General features: G+C 41.1%; 2 protein-coding genes across 9 annotated transcripts in view; one reads left to right on the top strand and one right to left on the bottom strand.

Annotated features, from left to right (window-relative positions):
• COL4A4 (collagen type IV alpha 4 chain) overlaps positions 1-10897 on the bottom strand; it is a 131805-nt gene extending 120908 nt beyond the window's left edge. For both annotated transcript variants that reach the window (XM_048864169.2, XM_048864170.2), the window contains exons 1-3: positions 10663-10897; positions 7905-7944; positions 1569-1646 (exon numbers count right to left, since the gene is read on the bottom strand). In XM_048864169.2, coding sequence (XP_048720126.2) covers positions 1569-1646; positions 7905-7944; positions 10663-10700 — 156 coding nt within the window. In that variant the 5' untranslated portion in view covers positions 10701-10897. The remainder of the gene's footprint in view (positions 1-1568; positions 1647-7904; positions 7945-10662) is intronic.
• Positions 10898-10965: 68 nt separating this feature from the next.
• COL4A3 (collagen type IV alpha 3 chain) overlaps positions 10966-16351 on the top strand; it is a 113375-nt gene continuing 107989 nt past the window's right edge. For 3 of the 7 annotated variants that reach the window (XM_075132214.1, XM_075132215.1, XM_048864168.2), the window contains exon 1: positions 10967-11159. In XM_075132214.1, the coding sequence (XP_074988315.1) occupies positions 11076-11159 (84 nt within the window). In that variant the 5' untranslated portion in view covers positions 10967-11075. Of the gene's footprint in view, positions 11160-16351 lie in introns of all 7 variants that reach the window. The other 4 variants (XM_075132217.1, XM_075132218.1, XM_075132219.1 and 1 more) reach the window with 3 other exon arrangements.

The following is a 16351-nucleotide window of genomic DNA, read 5'->3' as shown; positions in this document are numbered from 1 at the left end:
GTTACAAGTAGTAATTTATCATCCTAAGAGTTGTTTTTAGCAGATTGCAGTGGTTCTTGAAGACAGGCTGCTCTTGCTTGTAGCTTAAAACTCCAGGTATTTCTTTCACAGGCCAGACACTTTTTCCAGGCTGGACTCCCCCCTCCCCCAACCTTGTCTTTGTTTCTTAGATGTTTCCAGCAGTCATCCTGGGCAGAGATTCAGTGAAGAATGAACCCCAATCATCTCACTTCCCTGTCTTAAATAGAATTTACATACGGCGGGAATCCTTTGTTTTTCAGTGTGGTTCCCCCCTTCCCCAAGTGGAAAAATACTGGTATTCTATCATGGAGTCCAGTACCAGGTGATGTGATCACATGACCCTGCAGTGTCAAAGCAGACATGAGTCAAAGGCTGTTTGTAGCACCCCAGGAAGCTTCTCAGGAAGGTGGGAGATTAGCATCTTCAAAGACATACTGTCCTCCCTAATGGTTCATTGACTTGTCCCCAGCTAACCAGCCAGACTGATTATATTTTGTCTGGTCAGTGTTCAACCACGTGCAACACTTTTGTAGTACGGATGTATAATCAATATTCCTAACTTTATATACAAAAATGATACATGCATACAAATAGGATAATAATATTCAGTAAATCATAACCTTTCCAATGATACCTCACAAGACCCATCTTGCATAAAATATATTTTAGATATGCTATAATAATATTATAACAATATTTCTATGAAGTATATGGGGCATAGTGTCGCACCTTCCACCAACAGAAGTTCATCCAAAAAAATTTTTACCTCACCTACCTTGTCTTTATCAAATTTATAAATCAGTAACAGAAAGCCCACATACTTATAAACAAATAGCAACTTGTGTAAACTGCCAAAAGCTGGTAGTATTTCAAAATTCATACCTAGTGACTACTATGTAACATTTCTGTCTAAGGAGATACTTAAATTACTAGTCCTAACAATATTAACTAAAAAACCACACCTGCTGAATTTCACATTTTAAACTCAATACACTGAAATAACTCAAATTTTCTTATACCTAGGACACTTATCTAGTGTACTGAAAATCATGAAAAGGTGATAAAAGATTAGGAGAACCAAAACAAATTTCAGATCAACATGAAGATAAAAAATAACCTAGGTTTCTGCAAAAATACAATTATAAAATGGCAAAAACATACTCTCCTTTGACTGGCCATTCAGAGGACATCTGAGAAGGTGGACAGATTCCAAACTGAAGATGCCTTAAAAATGACATTTTTCTAATTGCCCTGCTCATCCTGAAAAGTCTCTAATCACTTTCAAATGAAAGTTATGTTATTACAACCTGACCTTCTCTGTGGGCTAGTCTGCCTAGAAATGACCTATGGTCTTGAATTGCTTTGATAGTGCAAGTGCTTGGACTTCACACCAATGGGCAGACTTAGATCTGTTTCCTATCTTGCCAAGTTGGGACTTTCTTATTTGAGCTCCCAGTGTTCAACAGCCCTAGTGATTTTAAATAAGAGATGTGCACAAAATGAGCAATGTTTTTCAATAACAATTATTGTTATATTAAATCACTTACTCTTGATCCTTTTACAGGAAAGCACTGGCAAACTGAACAATCTTGTCCTCCACATGGACCAATATATGAATATTTGTCCTAAAAATTAAGAGGTTATTAGTTTATATACAGTATACTTGTTATCCAATATAACACATTTTAATGAAACAAAGAACATCAAGTAACAGTTCAAGACTTCATGGAAGTAGAGATGTAGTGGCCTGCCCACCACTAGCCAAGCTGCTGTGAGGAGTGGCTGGACTCTTACTGGAAGAGTCCCCCATAAGGGGGGGAAACCGGATGGTGACGCAGTCAAAGGACTGTGCTACGAAGCAGATGCAGAGAGGAAGGAGCCATAACAAGTCTGTAGGCGAGAACAGGAGAGCCACTATCACCCGAGGTGCACCCGCTGGGACTGAGCTAATTCCCAAAAGGCCCAGCATGAGGCAACAGTGTGGTGAGTGACCCTGTGACAAGCGGTATCAGGTGATTATTAACTAGGTATAATTGGATGTAATTAAGGAATATAAAATCTAGGCTAAATATTAGGAAGAATTTTGCTACAATAAGTGTTTAGGCCTAGGCTAGTCAAAATTAAAACTTAGTCCAAGCGCTAGAAAGGTATTTGGGCAAGTCACTCCACAATAGGAATTAAGCACCAATACCTTTGAGGATCTGGGCCTTAAGCACTTTTTATTTTTTAAGTGTCTGCACAAAGCAATGCTGCATTACACAGAATTGGGGACAGACTGACATAATGGATTTCTTTCTTTTCTAAATTCTATAAAATTATACTGCTAGTAACAAGGAGGTGAAAGACTTTTCTATGAAGTTGATGTAATGTTGAAAACAAATATGTTTAATGGGATCCTAATATATCAGGACATATGTATTCAATTGATTTACAATAAGTAGAACAAACATGTTCTTTTTAGTTTGTGTCCCAAAATGGTTTTTTTTATTTAATTTCATAACAGCACTGCCAGCAAATGAGCAATATTAAGAAAACAACTGACTATGCCTATATAAAATGCAGATTAAGAATAAAATTTGCAAAGCTGCTTAGGTGATTTGAACACCCAGTTTCCATTAATTTTACTTAGAAATGAGTGTCCAAATGCCATAGGTGGTCTTGGAAAAAAAACAGGCCTAATATTAAAAAGGCTGATAAGAAACTATAATTTAGGTAAATGAATTAAAAAAATGACACTGTGAAATATATTGATTCAGTGACTGATCCTGATTCCATAGAAATCTGTGTAAGTTTTGCCATTGGTTTCAGTAAGAGAGAGACAACAATAGGGCTCATATTGCAGTTTTTCAAGGAGCAAATTAATCAAACTTTAGATGAGGAGGAGGAGTCAGTTTGTTTTATCTCAAATATTTTCAAAATGTCTGGTGATACTGAACTTCAGAACAAGAAGGAATTACCAACACACTCAGACTGCTTCTCTATCATGTACTTAATTTCCCATGAGAATACATATCTGTTCTGCGTTAGTCCCTTTCCTTGTTATTAAAAACTGGAATGTCAAAGGACTGCAAGTTTCTACTAACATTTCTTTATCATAGTAGGAAAAGTATTTATTTAGATAACTAGTACATCATTTAACCTCGTACCAAAAATGCTAATATGTCAGCAGTCACCACATAGATTAACAGCATAGCTGTTTTATAAAACTTATTAGTAGGGCTGTAAAACTATTAAAAAAACTATTGTGATTCATTGCACGATTAATCGCACTGTTAAAGAATTATAGAATACCATTGATTTAAATAGTTTTGAATACTTCCTACATTTTCAAATATACTGACTTCAGTTACAACACAGAATACAAACTATACAGTGCTCACTTTATATTTTTATTTCAAATATTTGCACTGTATAAAACAAAAGAGTATTTTTCAATTCACTTCATACAAGTACTGTAGTGCAATCTCTTTATGGTGAAAGTGCAATTTACAAATGTAGATTTTTTTTTGTTACATAACTGCATTCAAAAACAAAACACTGTAAAACTTTAGAGCCTACGAGTCCACTCAGTCCCACATCTTGTTCAGCCAATCGCTCAGACGAACAAGTTTGTTGGCATTTGCAGGAGATAGCTGCCCAATTCTTGTTTACAATATCACCTGAAAGTGAGAACAGGCGTTCGCATGGCACTGTTGTAGCTGGCATCATAAGATATTTACGTGCCAGATGCACTAACTATTCATATGTCCCTTCATTCTTCAACCACCATTCCAGAAGATGTGTCCATGCTGATAACGGGTTCTGCTTGATAACTATCCAAAGCAGTGCAGACTGACGCATGTTCATTTTCATCATCTGAGTCAGATGCCATCAGCACAAAGTTGATTTTCTTTTTTGGTGGTTCGGTTCTGTTTCCACATCGGAGTGTTATTCTTTTAAAACTTCTGAAAGCATGTTCCACACCTTGTTCCTCACAGATTTGGAAGGCACTTCAGATTCCTAAACCGTGGGTCGAGTGATGTAGCTATCTTTAGAAATCTCACATTGGTACCTTCTTTGCATTTTGTCAAATCTGCAGTGAAAATCTTAAAATGAACAACATGTACTGGCTCGTCATCCAAGCCTGCTATAACATGAAATATATGGCAGAATGTGGGTAAAACAGAACAGGAGACATACTATTTTCCCCCCCAAGGAATTCAGCCACAAATTTAATTAATGCATTATTTTTAACGAGCATCAGCAGCATGGAAGTATGTCCTCTGGAATGGTGGCTGAAGTACGAAGGGACATACGAATGTTTAGCATATCTGGCACGTAAATACCTTGCAATGCCGGCTAAAAAAGTGCCATGCGAATGTCTGTTCTCACTCTGAGGTGATGTAAATAAGAAGCAGGCAGCATTATCTCCTGTACATGTAAACAAACGTGTTTCTCTTAGAGACTGGCTGAACAAGAAGTAGGACTGAGTGGACTTGCAGGCTCTGAAGTTTTATATTGTTTTGTTTTTGAGTGCCGTTATGTTACCAAAAATATCTACGTTTGTAAGTTGCATTTTCACCATAAAGAGATTGCACTACAGTACTTGTATGAAGCGAATTGAAAAATACTATTTCTTTTGTTTGCCATTTTTACAGTGCAAATATTTGTAATAAAAAAACAAGTGAGCACTGTCTACTTTGTATACTGTGTAACTGAAATCAATATATATGAAAATGTAGAAAAACATCCAAAAATATTTAATAAATTTCAATTGGTATTCTATTGTTTAACAGTGCAATATTAATTTTTTAATTGCAATTATTAGTTTATTTAATCGCATGAGTTAACTGCAATTAATCAACAGCCCTACTTATTAGAAATTACCATAAACTGCCTCATAATAAAACTGTCTTAACATTGCTTCTCTAACACTAATTTATATGACCGTGTTAACTGCACAGAGATTTAGTGTCCTATTTTGTGGTCATTTTCTGATGAGATAAGAATAAGCACCTTTTGCCCTCAGAAAATGACAGCTGCTTTCTGTAGTGACCAGACTCTTAGAACATTGAGGATGCATGACACCGAGAACAAAAAAACCCAAACCAATAGTTATATACATCCCTCAGGTGATACTCTTTTTTTATACAAGATACCTATTTCCAATTTTACCTCTATCATAAGTAGGATATCTGCAAATTTCCTTTATTTAAACAACTTAAACTATTAAAATGTTTTCTTTACCTTCCTTACATTTTATATATATTAGAAAAATGTGACATCTTTGCAGTTATTTTTGAATCCTTTGGAGACCTGGAGCAGTAGATTTAGTAACCTGGGCTTAGATTCTGCCACCCTAACTCCAGCTGAGTAGTACCTTACTCTATAAGTAGTCCCACTGATTTCAACAATGAGTCCAAGTGTATGTGGTAGGGGTTGCTGGAAGAGAAACGATGTCTTATGGCTAAATCTCTAAGCAGGGACCTGTGAGAACTGGGTTGCATCCTGGTTCTGCCACATACTTCCAATGTAATGTAGGGTAAATATTTTGGAAGTAGCCACTAATTAGGTGTTTCCCATTTTCTGGATACCCAGTCTGAGCACTCACATCCAACTGAATTAAATGGGAGGTGTGGATGCTCAGCACCTCTGGGGAGAAAAGATCAGACCATAAATGTTGAGTTGGGCACCCAAAGTTAGTGTCCTCTTCTGCAAAGTTGGGCTTTAATCTCTTTGTAGCTCAGTTGCCTATCTGTAAAATGGGGATAACAAATAGGAATAATAGTACTTCCCTACCTCTCAGAGTAATTATGAAAATAGATTTACTAATATTTGAGAAACTCAGTCTACAAAGAAGAGTGCCATGGTAAAGAATAAATTAACAAATTCTTACTCAGAGAGGGGTTTGGATGATGTGCAGTAAGCCCCCAATTCTGCAAGGTACTTGAAATATATACTTAACTTTAAATACGATTAGTTCCAGTGACTTCAGTACACTTGACTATTTGTGTACACTTGAAGTTAGACACCTGCTTCAGCACCTTGCTGAACTGCAGCCTAAATAATGAATGAAGGTATATACTGGAGGATGAAGCTAAAAAGAAATATTGAGCAAGGCATGTACTGTGAACTCCATGAGGGAGGAATGCTGTGACGAAAAACAGTAAGAGATAATGTATGTCTACATTATAAAGCATCTGGGACAGAATTAAGGTTGCAAAGCCTATCTTAATTCTAGCATTTACAAACTTTTGAGTGCCTCACCTTGCAACCTTAATAGTGTTTCTTTATTTCCTATTGCATAAAAAAATCCTAATGTAGTATCTCAAATTGTTAATATTGATATCTTAATGGTAATGACTAACTGGTTTGGCAATTTTGAATTCATTCTGCTAACTTCCAAGTTAATTCCTTCAATTTTCTCTGGCTTTCAGTATCTAGATTAAATTACAATTAAAGATTTTTGTAAACTCTTCTCAAATTTGCTCTAAAATATGAATAAATAAGGATTCTATCAAAATATTATTTTATTGTCTTTGGGATAAAAAGATTAAAAACTGTTTCCTTAAACAATTTTTTTTTTGTTTTTAGTACCCCAAAATGTATCAGTCACTTCAAAATATAGTGGACATGTTCCCTTCCCCAGGAAGCATATTTAATGACTCCACATTTGGTTCTTGGCAGGGTCTGATGCCAAGTCCTTCAGCACTAAAAGCCTGAGATTCTATCACTTGAGATACAGGAATACTCTTCTAGCAAGTAGAAGTAATAAGCTTTTAACTTATGTGAACCAGCCTCTAGAAAGGGGAAAGGGTTGATACTGTGCTCGAGTGGGTTACACATACAGTCTATATTTAATAGGATAGGAAAATAAAAGTTAGAGGAAGGACAAGAGTAGCAGGGTGGTTCCGTGATTACTCAGTAAGGCATATATATGCCTTGATAGTTTGTGTTCTGCTCTTTTTTGGAGGGGTTACATATCCTCCCCCTTTCATGGCTTCATGCCAAAAGTGAGTTTTTAGTTGGTATTCATATGAGGTGAAGTATGTGGGTTGGCAAACAAATTCAGATGGGCACTCCAAAGGTAAGGGCATTCCAAATGTAAGCAGCCTACCAAGGGCTTTGCGCCTTCCCCCGGCCCCAGCTCCAGAGCTGCCGCGGCAGGGGAGACACGCTCTCCCCCAGCTCCAGAGCTGCTGTAGTGAGAGAGGGCTGGGGGGAAGACCTCTCTCCCTGCTGCAGCCCTGGGACAGCCTGCACCCCAAATGCCTCATCTCTGGCCCCAACCCAGAGCCTGCACCCCCATCTGGAACCCTCATCCCACCATGCCTCAGCCCTCTGCCCCAGCTCTGAGCACCCTCCCACACCCTGCACCCCCAACTGGAGCCCTCATCTCCCCCTTGCCCCATGCTCCAACCCTCTGCCCCTGCCTTGAGCCCCCTCCCACACTCCAAACCCCTGGGCCCCACCACACATCACCTCCATATTGGTGCACGTAACAAAATTCATTCCGCACATGCATGGGAAAAATTAGAGGGAAGATTGGGGACCACTGAAGTGATTAGAAAAGGCAGGTGACATGCTCGAAGCAAAAGGTAAGAAGGATGATTTTGGTAGCACGGTTTGGACAGATGTGGCAGGTCAGTATTAATGAGACTGGACAGCAGAAGATTACAGTAGTTATGGTATGGACAAGCATCTTGGCCACAGGCCAGAAAGGAAAGGGAGGAGTTTAGAAATGTTGTGGAGGGACAAGTAATAGGATTTGGCCACAGATTGGATGTGGGGAAAGACACAGCTCTGTACTACTAAGCAGATATATTCATCTTGGTAGGGAATGCTACCTGGTTGAAGTGTGTAGCATTGACTGATTGTCTAAAATTAGCATCCAAATCACTTACCCCATGAATTTGTTGCACTGAAAAAATTGTCATTAGCCACCTGGTAGAAAGAAAGAGCTAAATTAATTTAAAACTGCAGTACCAAACCCACTACAAAACACAAACTCTAAGGTGCCACAAGTACTCCTTTTCTTTTTGTGGATACAGACTAACACGGCTGCTACTCTGAAATCTAAAAAGTAGTAAATGTTTAAATATTCAGATAGGTTTGAAATGACTATCAGCTGAAAAGGAATACATGTAATGGGTTACATGCCATCCGGTAATTGCCAATGTACTCTGTAATTTCATCAGTTTTAAACTCACCAGTAACCCTGGCTACCTGTCCACAGGGGGCAGATAAGGACTTTACGCCCCCCCCATCTCCAAAGTTAGAATGTGAGGAAAGCAGCCACCCCCACCCCCACTGCTACTCCCCATCATGCTCAGGTGACCAAGAAGAGGGGGAAATAGGGAGAGCCTTGCATCTACCCCCACAATGTATCATCTAGCACAACTGAGCCCATGCAGCGGGATAAGTGAATTATAGCATCAAGATATCTGGTGCAACTGACTTTCCCCCAGAAGAAGAAAGCAGCAGGGGCCAGACTGGCACTCACTAACAATTTGGTTCCTGCCCTGTTCTTGAGGTAGCATGGCTACATGCTGGGTCTTGCTGGAGTGGAATTATAAAGTTACAGCCCAGCCCTTAATGACTTGGACATGCACATATCTAAAATTCGGTGGGGGGGCGGGGAATTCTTGGCCAACAACTACAATACACAATATGGTCCTGATTCTTCAAGTCTTTATGCTTGGGAGTAACTATGCACAAGTAGTCCTGCTGAGTTCAGCTGGACTGTGTGTAAAGTTATTCACATGCATAAGGGTTTGCAGGATCAAACTAAACAAATGTACCAGTCCAGTTCATTAACTATATGTACACTCAATACAGAAAATGTATTTTAAAATATTAAAATATATATACACACCAATCTATACTCCATAAACCAAAATTGAAATAATTTACTATAATCATGTTTAATATATTTTAGCTTTCTGCCTGATTGCATGCAGTCTTTTCAGTGTTTAAATGTCTTTGTTTTGTTTTCCAAATACCACAGATTGTATATAGCCAAAAAGTTTGTGGAAAGAATTAAAGGAATGGTGACGCCAGGAAAAGACAAGCCATTGGCTGCATTAGAAACAAGTAAATAGTTAAGCAACGTGAAGTTATCAGGTAATTAAACCACAGTGGCAGTGCTGGATTTACAATGGCGCCAGTGGCCCATGCTCAGAAGAGGCCCCGGGCTGCTCCCCTTGCACTGCGTCCCCAGCTCACCACTTGCTTCTCTTGGCCTGCCCGCCAGCTGGCCAATGGCTCCTCTCCGCCCCCTGGCCCCACTCCCCTGCTCTTCTCTGCCCCCTGGCCAGACACCAGTGCACCTCCAGTTCCGGGCAGTCTCTGCTTCCCACCCCTTACGGGGCCCCACCTGTCTCCCTGGAGCTGAGCACCTGGGACTGGTGCAGAAGCCTGGCCAGTCTTGGCCAGCTGTGGGGGCAGTGTAGGGGGCTTGGCTGGGCCTCTCCAGGCAAATACATCTTGAGGGAGCCCGGACAGGGCAGGCCCTGTCCTGGCTGATCACGCCACTCCTGAGGGGCCAGAGCGATTCCTCACCCCAGACCAGCCCTGGCTGTGCTGCTGGCTCAGCCCAGCAGACACAGTCGCCTCCCAGAAGGGCCGGTGAGTGCAGCCAGGAAGCAGAGCATGAGGGAGTGGGTCTCTGAAGGATCTGGGTGGAGGGTGCTGGGCTGTGAGGGGGTGGGGAAGATCTGTGCATGTTGGGCCACAAGGGAGTGGGGTGTCCTGTGTGGAGTGCTGGGCAGTTGTGGTGGGACTGTGGGCAGGGGACGCTGGGCAGGGGTGGTGTTGTGCAGGGCGCTGTGCAGCTGTTGGGGGGGTTGGGCATAGTGGGTCCAGAGGAGCTCTGGCCATAGGCAGTCAGCGTGGGGGGGTTGGGAGGCATGGCATGGGCCTGCCACATAGGTGCCGATTGTGTATGTGCTCTGGGGCTGGAACACCCATGGGGAAAAATTAGCGGGTGCTCCGCACCCACCAGCAGCCAAGCTTCCCCTGCCTCTTCCCCACCTCCTCCCTTGAGCACGCCGCGTTCCTGCTCCTCTCCCTCCCTCCCAGCACTTCTGCCCTGTCGAGCACCCACCGGCGGGAGCAGAAGTTGGCGCCTATGGCCTGCCCCCAAGCAGAAGGGGCATGCTGGCAGCACAGGGCTGGGGGGGGCACTTTGTAAATAGTGCCAGTTTGTAAATAGTGCCCTTGCACTGGGCTGGGCGGAGCGGGGCCACCTGTGCCATGCTCCATTGCCTCCATGGGGGCCCCCAAATATGTTTGGCGCCGGGCCTATCAAAGGTTAATCCGGCCCTGCACAGGGGTGACTATGGGCAAGATTTTGAACATGCCCAGCAGGGCAGGGCGCCACTAACACTGCCTGCAAACTAGGGGCATTCAGCTCTTCCTTATCTCTCAAAGCATGACGATTAATGTTCCCAAAGGCTGCTATGGGTCCTCCGCCTGAAGGCGAGCTCTCCGGCGGGCACCAGGAGCTGGTCCATACAAGATACTACCTCACCCCCGCCTGCCCCCTTACACACGATGCCGTTTAGCAGCGAGGGGCAGGTGAGGCTGATGAGGAGACACTCCGGGCTGGATCCCAGCCAAGCCCCAGGGCAGCGGCGCCGCCCCGCTCTGTGTTATACCCACCAGGTAGGGGCGTTTAGAAGAAGCCCCGCGCTGGGCATCGGGCGGCTCTCCCGGGCCCGCGGGCAGGGCTGCTGCGGAGGGACTCCAGGCGGAGGCAGAGTCGCTGCGGCGGAAAAGACTCCAGAGATGCCCGCTAGCCTGGGCCCCCGCCCCTTCGCGCAGCTCCTGCCGCTTGGCCCGTCTGCCCCCAGCGCCGGGGTGGGGCGCCCAATCCCTGGCTGGCTCCTCGCCCGGCCCGGCCTCCCCCGCCCCGCGGCGCCTCGCAGGGGCATCCACCGCCCCCTTCGCCCAGGGGCCTCGCCGGCCCCGCCCCGGCTCCTCCCGAGAGACCCCAGCCCTGGAGTGCGGGCGGAGCGGCCGCTGCTGGGCGCCGCGGGACGCGGGGTGGCCGGGCCGGGCGCGCTGTTGCTGAAATGGCCCGCGGGGGCTGCCTGGGGCTGCTGCTCTTCGCCCTGCTCAGCAGCGTGCGCTGGCCCGATGGCTTCGCTGCCGCCAAGGTGAGGGTCCGGGCGCGGGGGACCTGTCCCTGCCGCAGGGCTAGTGACTTGCTATTTAGAGGCGCGAACAGCTGTGTGGGGGCTGGCGGTGATATTAAAAATAAAATTAAAAAGAAGAGACCCGGAACAAGTTTGACTGCATTAATAATCAACTCATGTCCCAAGGTTTTACAAATAATGCAATTTGTACCTGTTGAGAGACTCAATATTGTTATTTCTGCAGTATTTGAGTAATCAACTTTCTTCACAAGAAAGACCAAGATAAGAGCCTTAATTCTGTTTCCAGTGTGGAATTTTACCTGGGCTGAAACAATCTGGTTGGGGTACAAGACTATTTAGTTAATAATTGTAATTCTTCTTCCTTTTGTGGTATATTTGTAGTCAGGGTGGAAAAAAATCAATGATTTAAAAAAAAATTAAATAGGTTTTTTTCCTCCAAGAGCATTTTATCAAAAAAATCCGATCTAAAAATAGTTTTAATTAAGAAACCTTATCATGGAATAGGGATTATAAATTCTAATTCTTTAGTATGAGACCATATATTCATGTCATGTTTAAGAAAAGTTTTGTAAATGAGTTCCAATAGTTCATGGATAAGGGACCCAATTTTATGGGGTTCCAGGGACTTCTGTATCGATTATTTAGGTTAATCTTTCTATCTACCCAATGGGACTCCGGGCTTAGTCTAGAAGATACCCTCAGAGATGCTTAGTTTTGCAGTTTTCAAACTGTGGATTTGTGTTTCAGCAAAAATGTTTTTAAATAAATAATATATAGAGGTGAGAAATAAAGAGACCTCAACTCTATTGTCCCTCTGCAAATTTGTGTACACAGAGTTAATCCCTTACCTCTCTCTAAAAGTGCAAAGTTTCAGAAAAGTTCAATGAATAGAAGATTCTTGGGGGTGGAATAGATCTGGACAAGGAGCAGAAGTCTGGAGATAAATGTGAGAAGAGAGGGACATACGCTTTTTTGTTAAAATATTATGTTTGCTGTTGAAGAAAACAATCCAGAATACTTAACCTTGTAGTTTTAGTTAAATAAAACAATTTAAATGTCTGTATGGTAATGTTCTCCTTCTAATACAGCATGGCAAGAAAGTCCTCCAAATATTAATGATTAACCTGTTGAATTGGAGATAGTTCACCTCCCAGTGACTTCATAAATATCTGCTTCAGTTACATTTGATAAATGAAATAACCAAACAATCATTAATTTTCTGATACAGCTGTAAAACTAATCTGAAAAGTTTTCAAAATAAATCACTGTTTAAAAATGTATAGTGTGTACCTTCTAAAAATAAAACCTACATCTATCTCTGAGTTGTGAAGAATATATATTAAGGTTATAACAACCAACAAGAATGCGCTTTAATGTAGAAAACCATGATTAAATCAAGTCTTCCTTACTAGTGATTTAAATCAAATCCACCCTGTTAATAGATATATATCTGTCTACATGCGGGTGTGTGCACGTGTGCACACACACACAGGAAGAACTATTTACCATCTACATTAACCTCAGTTTGAACTTTTTACAATATACGATATGCCTGTTTGATACATATTTTAACTCTGGTACCATTTTCCCTGCAATTTTCCCTTGAGAGCAAGCTGATCAGAGGGATTTCCCATCCCCTCTGGCTGGCCATTAACCCCCACAAATGCATCTGTTCTGACGGTGGAGCAGGAGGTAACTACTTTGTGGGTGGATGCTACTGTGTAACCCTAGGTGTGGCTCCCCAGCAACATTTCTGCTATATGTCAAATTGTAAACTGATGAAATTAGCAATTTCTGTTGAATTTCCATATTAAATTTCTTGCATTATAGTAATCAGTTTATTTTACCTTTTTAAAAATAGTCACAATTATCTTTTAGTACTTCAGTGGAGAAGTAGTAATGCTTTATAGTTGAGGTGGGATTACAAAATATTCAGCAGTCCATTCTATAAATAAAAATTTGTTGATCCTTTATTTTTCATTGATAGATTTAAACAGTTTCTGGTATAAAGATTCCCAGCACAAGATTGTTTAGTCATTGCTTCTATCTTAAAATATTCAGGTTATTTTATAGTTAACCCATTCTGAAGAAAGTATTTAAAATTAAATACAGTAAATGACTCTCAAGTGACTTTTTCTACGTATTCAATTATTTCTTCTCTCACAAGGAACGTGCAGACAAACTTTAACCATTTAATCAAGATCGAAGTGTTTGTTTTTAAGGTAATCAAGCATACTTAATAGTTGCTTTAGTGAAGATCCAGCATCACAGTTGTATTTGCCTTTTCAATACAATACACGTTTTTCTGCATACTTGTTTCAAACCTGTCATGGGTCTGTTCAGAACTCTACTAGGTTCAGTATTTCTTTGCCAGTTCACTTGATTTCAGCTATGTTTGTGTGAGAGAAACATATAATAGATTTGTTTTTGGTTTACAGCAGAGTAATTGAGATCAGGTTCCTACCCAAAGTCACCTCAATTGCTCAAAACCTGTACTTTTTTTTTCCATTGTGTTGAAGGGGTTTGAGGGTCAAATTTTGCTGTCATACTGAGTGAAACAGTGGCAGATCAGAGTCATTTGATACACCAAAGTCAGAAATGAGTAGCATTCTGTACATTCAGTTTATGTACAGTACCTTTGGTACCAAATTATTGCCTTAAGCATATTTTATACTGTGAAATGAAATCTCATTAATTCAATGCATTTGTCCTTCAGAGATCAGTTTGTGTAGAAAATCTTTTTTTTAAGAATTTATTCTTCTCTGCAAGTGGAAACTGAAGATTCTGTTGCTTAAGATTAAGCTTGGCTGGCATAGATAACCAAGTTTCCCTATTAATTCACTTGTGAAACCTCTACTTCCAGAAACATGCAGAATGATGGTACTTTATCTGCTCAGATAATACTAGAAAGTTAGAGGGTTTGTTTATAGTACTGTGAGTTCTGTACTTAAAGTAATGATTAGTGCACTCGCCTCTCTTAATTGTTTCACAGTTAATATGCACTCTAAAATTGCACAAGAATCTAAGCAACTCATGATCTTTGCTATATCAAAATGACGATAGTAAGTAAACTAACTAAAATGTAGTATTTGTATTTGCAGTAGTACGTAGGAGAACCAGTTATGGACCAAAGCCCCATAGTGCTAGGTACTGTGCAACATAGAACAAAAAAGATAGCTGTAAATTCCTTGGGGCAGGGACTAAGCAAAGTATGAGTAGATTACTTTGCACACATTTCCATGCTAGACGCCTACAACGTCATATTAAAGTCTTACATGCTTGCATAAGAAGAATAAAATCACCCCCTAGTTCCATGTGTATGCTGTCTACACTGTGGGTTACTGTGTGGGAGGATAGCAGCCTTCTCTCCTCCCTGTGCAGATAGGCTGGGAAAGGTGTGCCGTGAGTAGAAACTTTACTTAGCCCCATAAGGTGCTTGCAGAGCAGATGCAGACGGGAAGGTAATACACACCAGGTGAAGGGCTGATGCAGCTGTCTTCTCCCTGGAGCAAAGGAATGACCAGGGACTCAACTGTCATGCTTTCCATTCAGACTGTGACTAGCCTTCTTAAGACCTTTTAGCTGATCCAGTTGCTAAAGACAAACCAGTAACACTTCACACTGTGTATTTATGACATAATATAAAATAAATACAAAATTAATCCATTCATGGCAGATGCCAACAAAAGTTTTGTCAACAAAATATTCAATATTATTAGAGTCCAGTTCTTCTAGCTCAGAAAAATCTCTGCTTAAAAGAAAGAGGGAGAGTATGTGAATCTTGTAAAAGACTGCTGTTGAAGCTTTAATTTTTAGTTAAAGATAATTCAAAACAACTAAATTTATTTCCACTTTGATCCTGCACAAGAAGCCCATTGAAATTAGTACTGGCTCTAGTTCTTTAGTTTACAGCCCTAGGGTCTGTAGAACAGGTCTTTTTAACATCATGTTCCTGGCCAGTTATGTGACTCTGAGCTAAATTCGTGTAGCAGGCTTATACTTCCCTTTTAGTTCATTTTTTACTACATCAGCATTGAAAAACAAATGTTTATGAGATCCTCTTCTTGTGGAATCTCCATCATTGGAGATCTTTAAGAGCAGGTTAGACAAACACCTGTCACGGATGGTCTTCTAGATAATACTTAGTCTTGCCATGAGTGGACCAGACTAAACTAGATGACCTCTCGAGGTGCCTTTCAGTCCTACGTTTCTATGATTCTTTTTGATGAAGACCTGTCTTTTTTCTAAATAAACATTAATAAAGTTGATAGTATAAAATATGTCTTGAAATATGAAACAGGAAAGTTATATCAGAAGAAAAAAATTAACACAATTATGTTGTAGTTGGTCCATAAGCATACCTATACCAAAATCTGCTAGAAATGTGATGCAGAACGGTACGCTTTGACAATGAGCCAAGATGTAGGAGGGGCAAAGTGTTGTCAGAGTTATAACACTTGCCCTTAGGCATGCTTTTGGGAATACTCAGGTATTGTGAATTATCTGCACTGATTGGCATAGTTGCCTCATTTGACATCGAGGCTGTACATTTGAAAATGTATAACACAGTTAACCAATCTATAAAAATACACTCCTGGTTAAGTGTGCTGTTGGGTTGGTTAATTCTTATATAATTCATTCCTGAGGTAAGCGGGAATGTTACCTGTTTAAGAAATTCACGATCGGCCTCTAGATGTGGTTGTCTTCCAGGGGCTGGCTTGCACTGATCTTGATTGTCTCTATAATTGTCACCAGTCCACCACAAACCACATAAAAAGCAACAGGTACAGTGCTAAGTGTAGCAAATGCTGATTACACTCTTGTGTAGGATGTTGAATACTGGAGTGTGAAATTACTCTTATTGGCCCAGATCCTCATGTGGTGTAAATCAATTATTACACTCAAGTCAATGTATTGAAACAGCGGAGTTATGCTGATTTACACCAGCTGACATCTGACCTATTATTGTCTCTTGGCCAAGAGAAATTAAGTAGTCTGCCTGGAAATCTGGAATTCAGAACTGTTACATCATTACAACTAATTCCTTGCTCAGAACCGATTATATTAACAGGGATATATTTTAAAAATCCTGTCTGTGATGCATTTTATAATTGCAATAAGACACTCGAATGAATGAAATACTGTGCCGTGATAAAATTCATAACAGATGAATTGTCAGCATTTGACGTATA

Source organism: Caretta caretta, chromosome 9 (genome assembly GCF_965140235.1).
Source record: "Caretta caretta isolate rCarCar2 chromosome 9, rCarCar1.hap1, whole genome shotgun sequence".
In the NCBI taxonomy this organism is placed as follows: Eukaryota; Metazoa; Chordata; order Testudines; family Cheloniidae; genus Caretta; species Caretta caretta.
The sequence above is the reverse complement of the archived record's forward strand: the minus strand, read 5'-3'. Positions and strand labels throughout refer to the sequence as shown.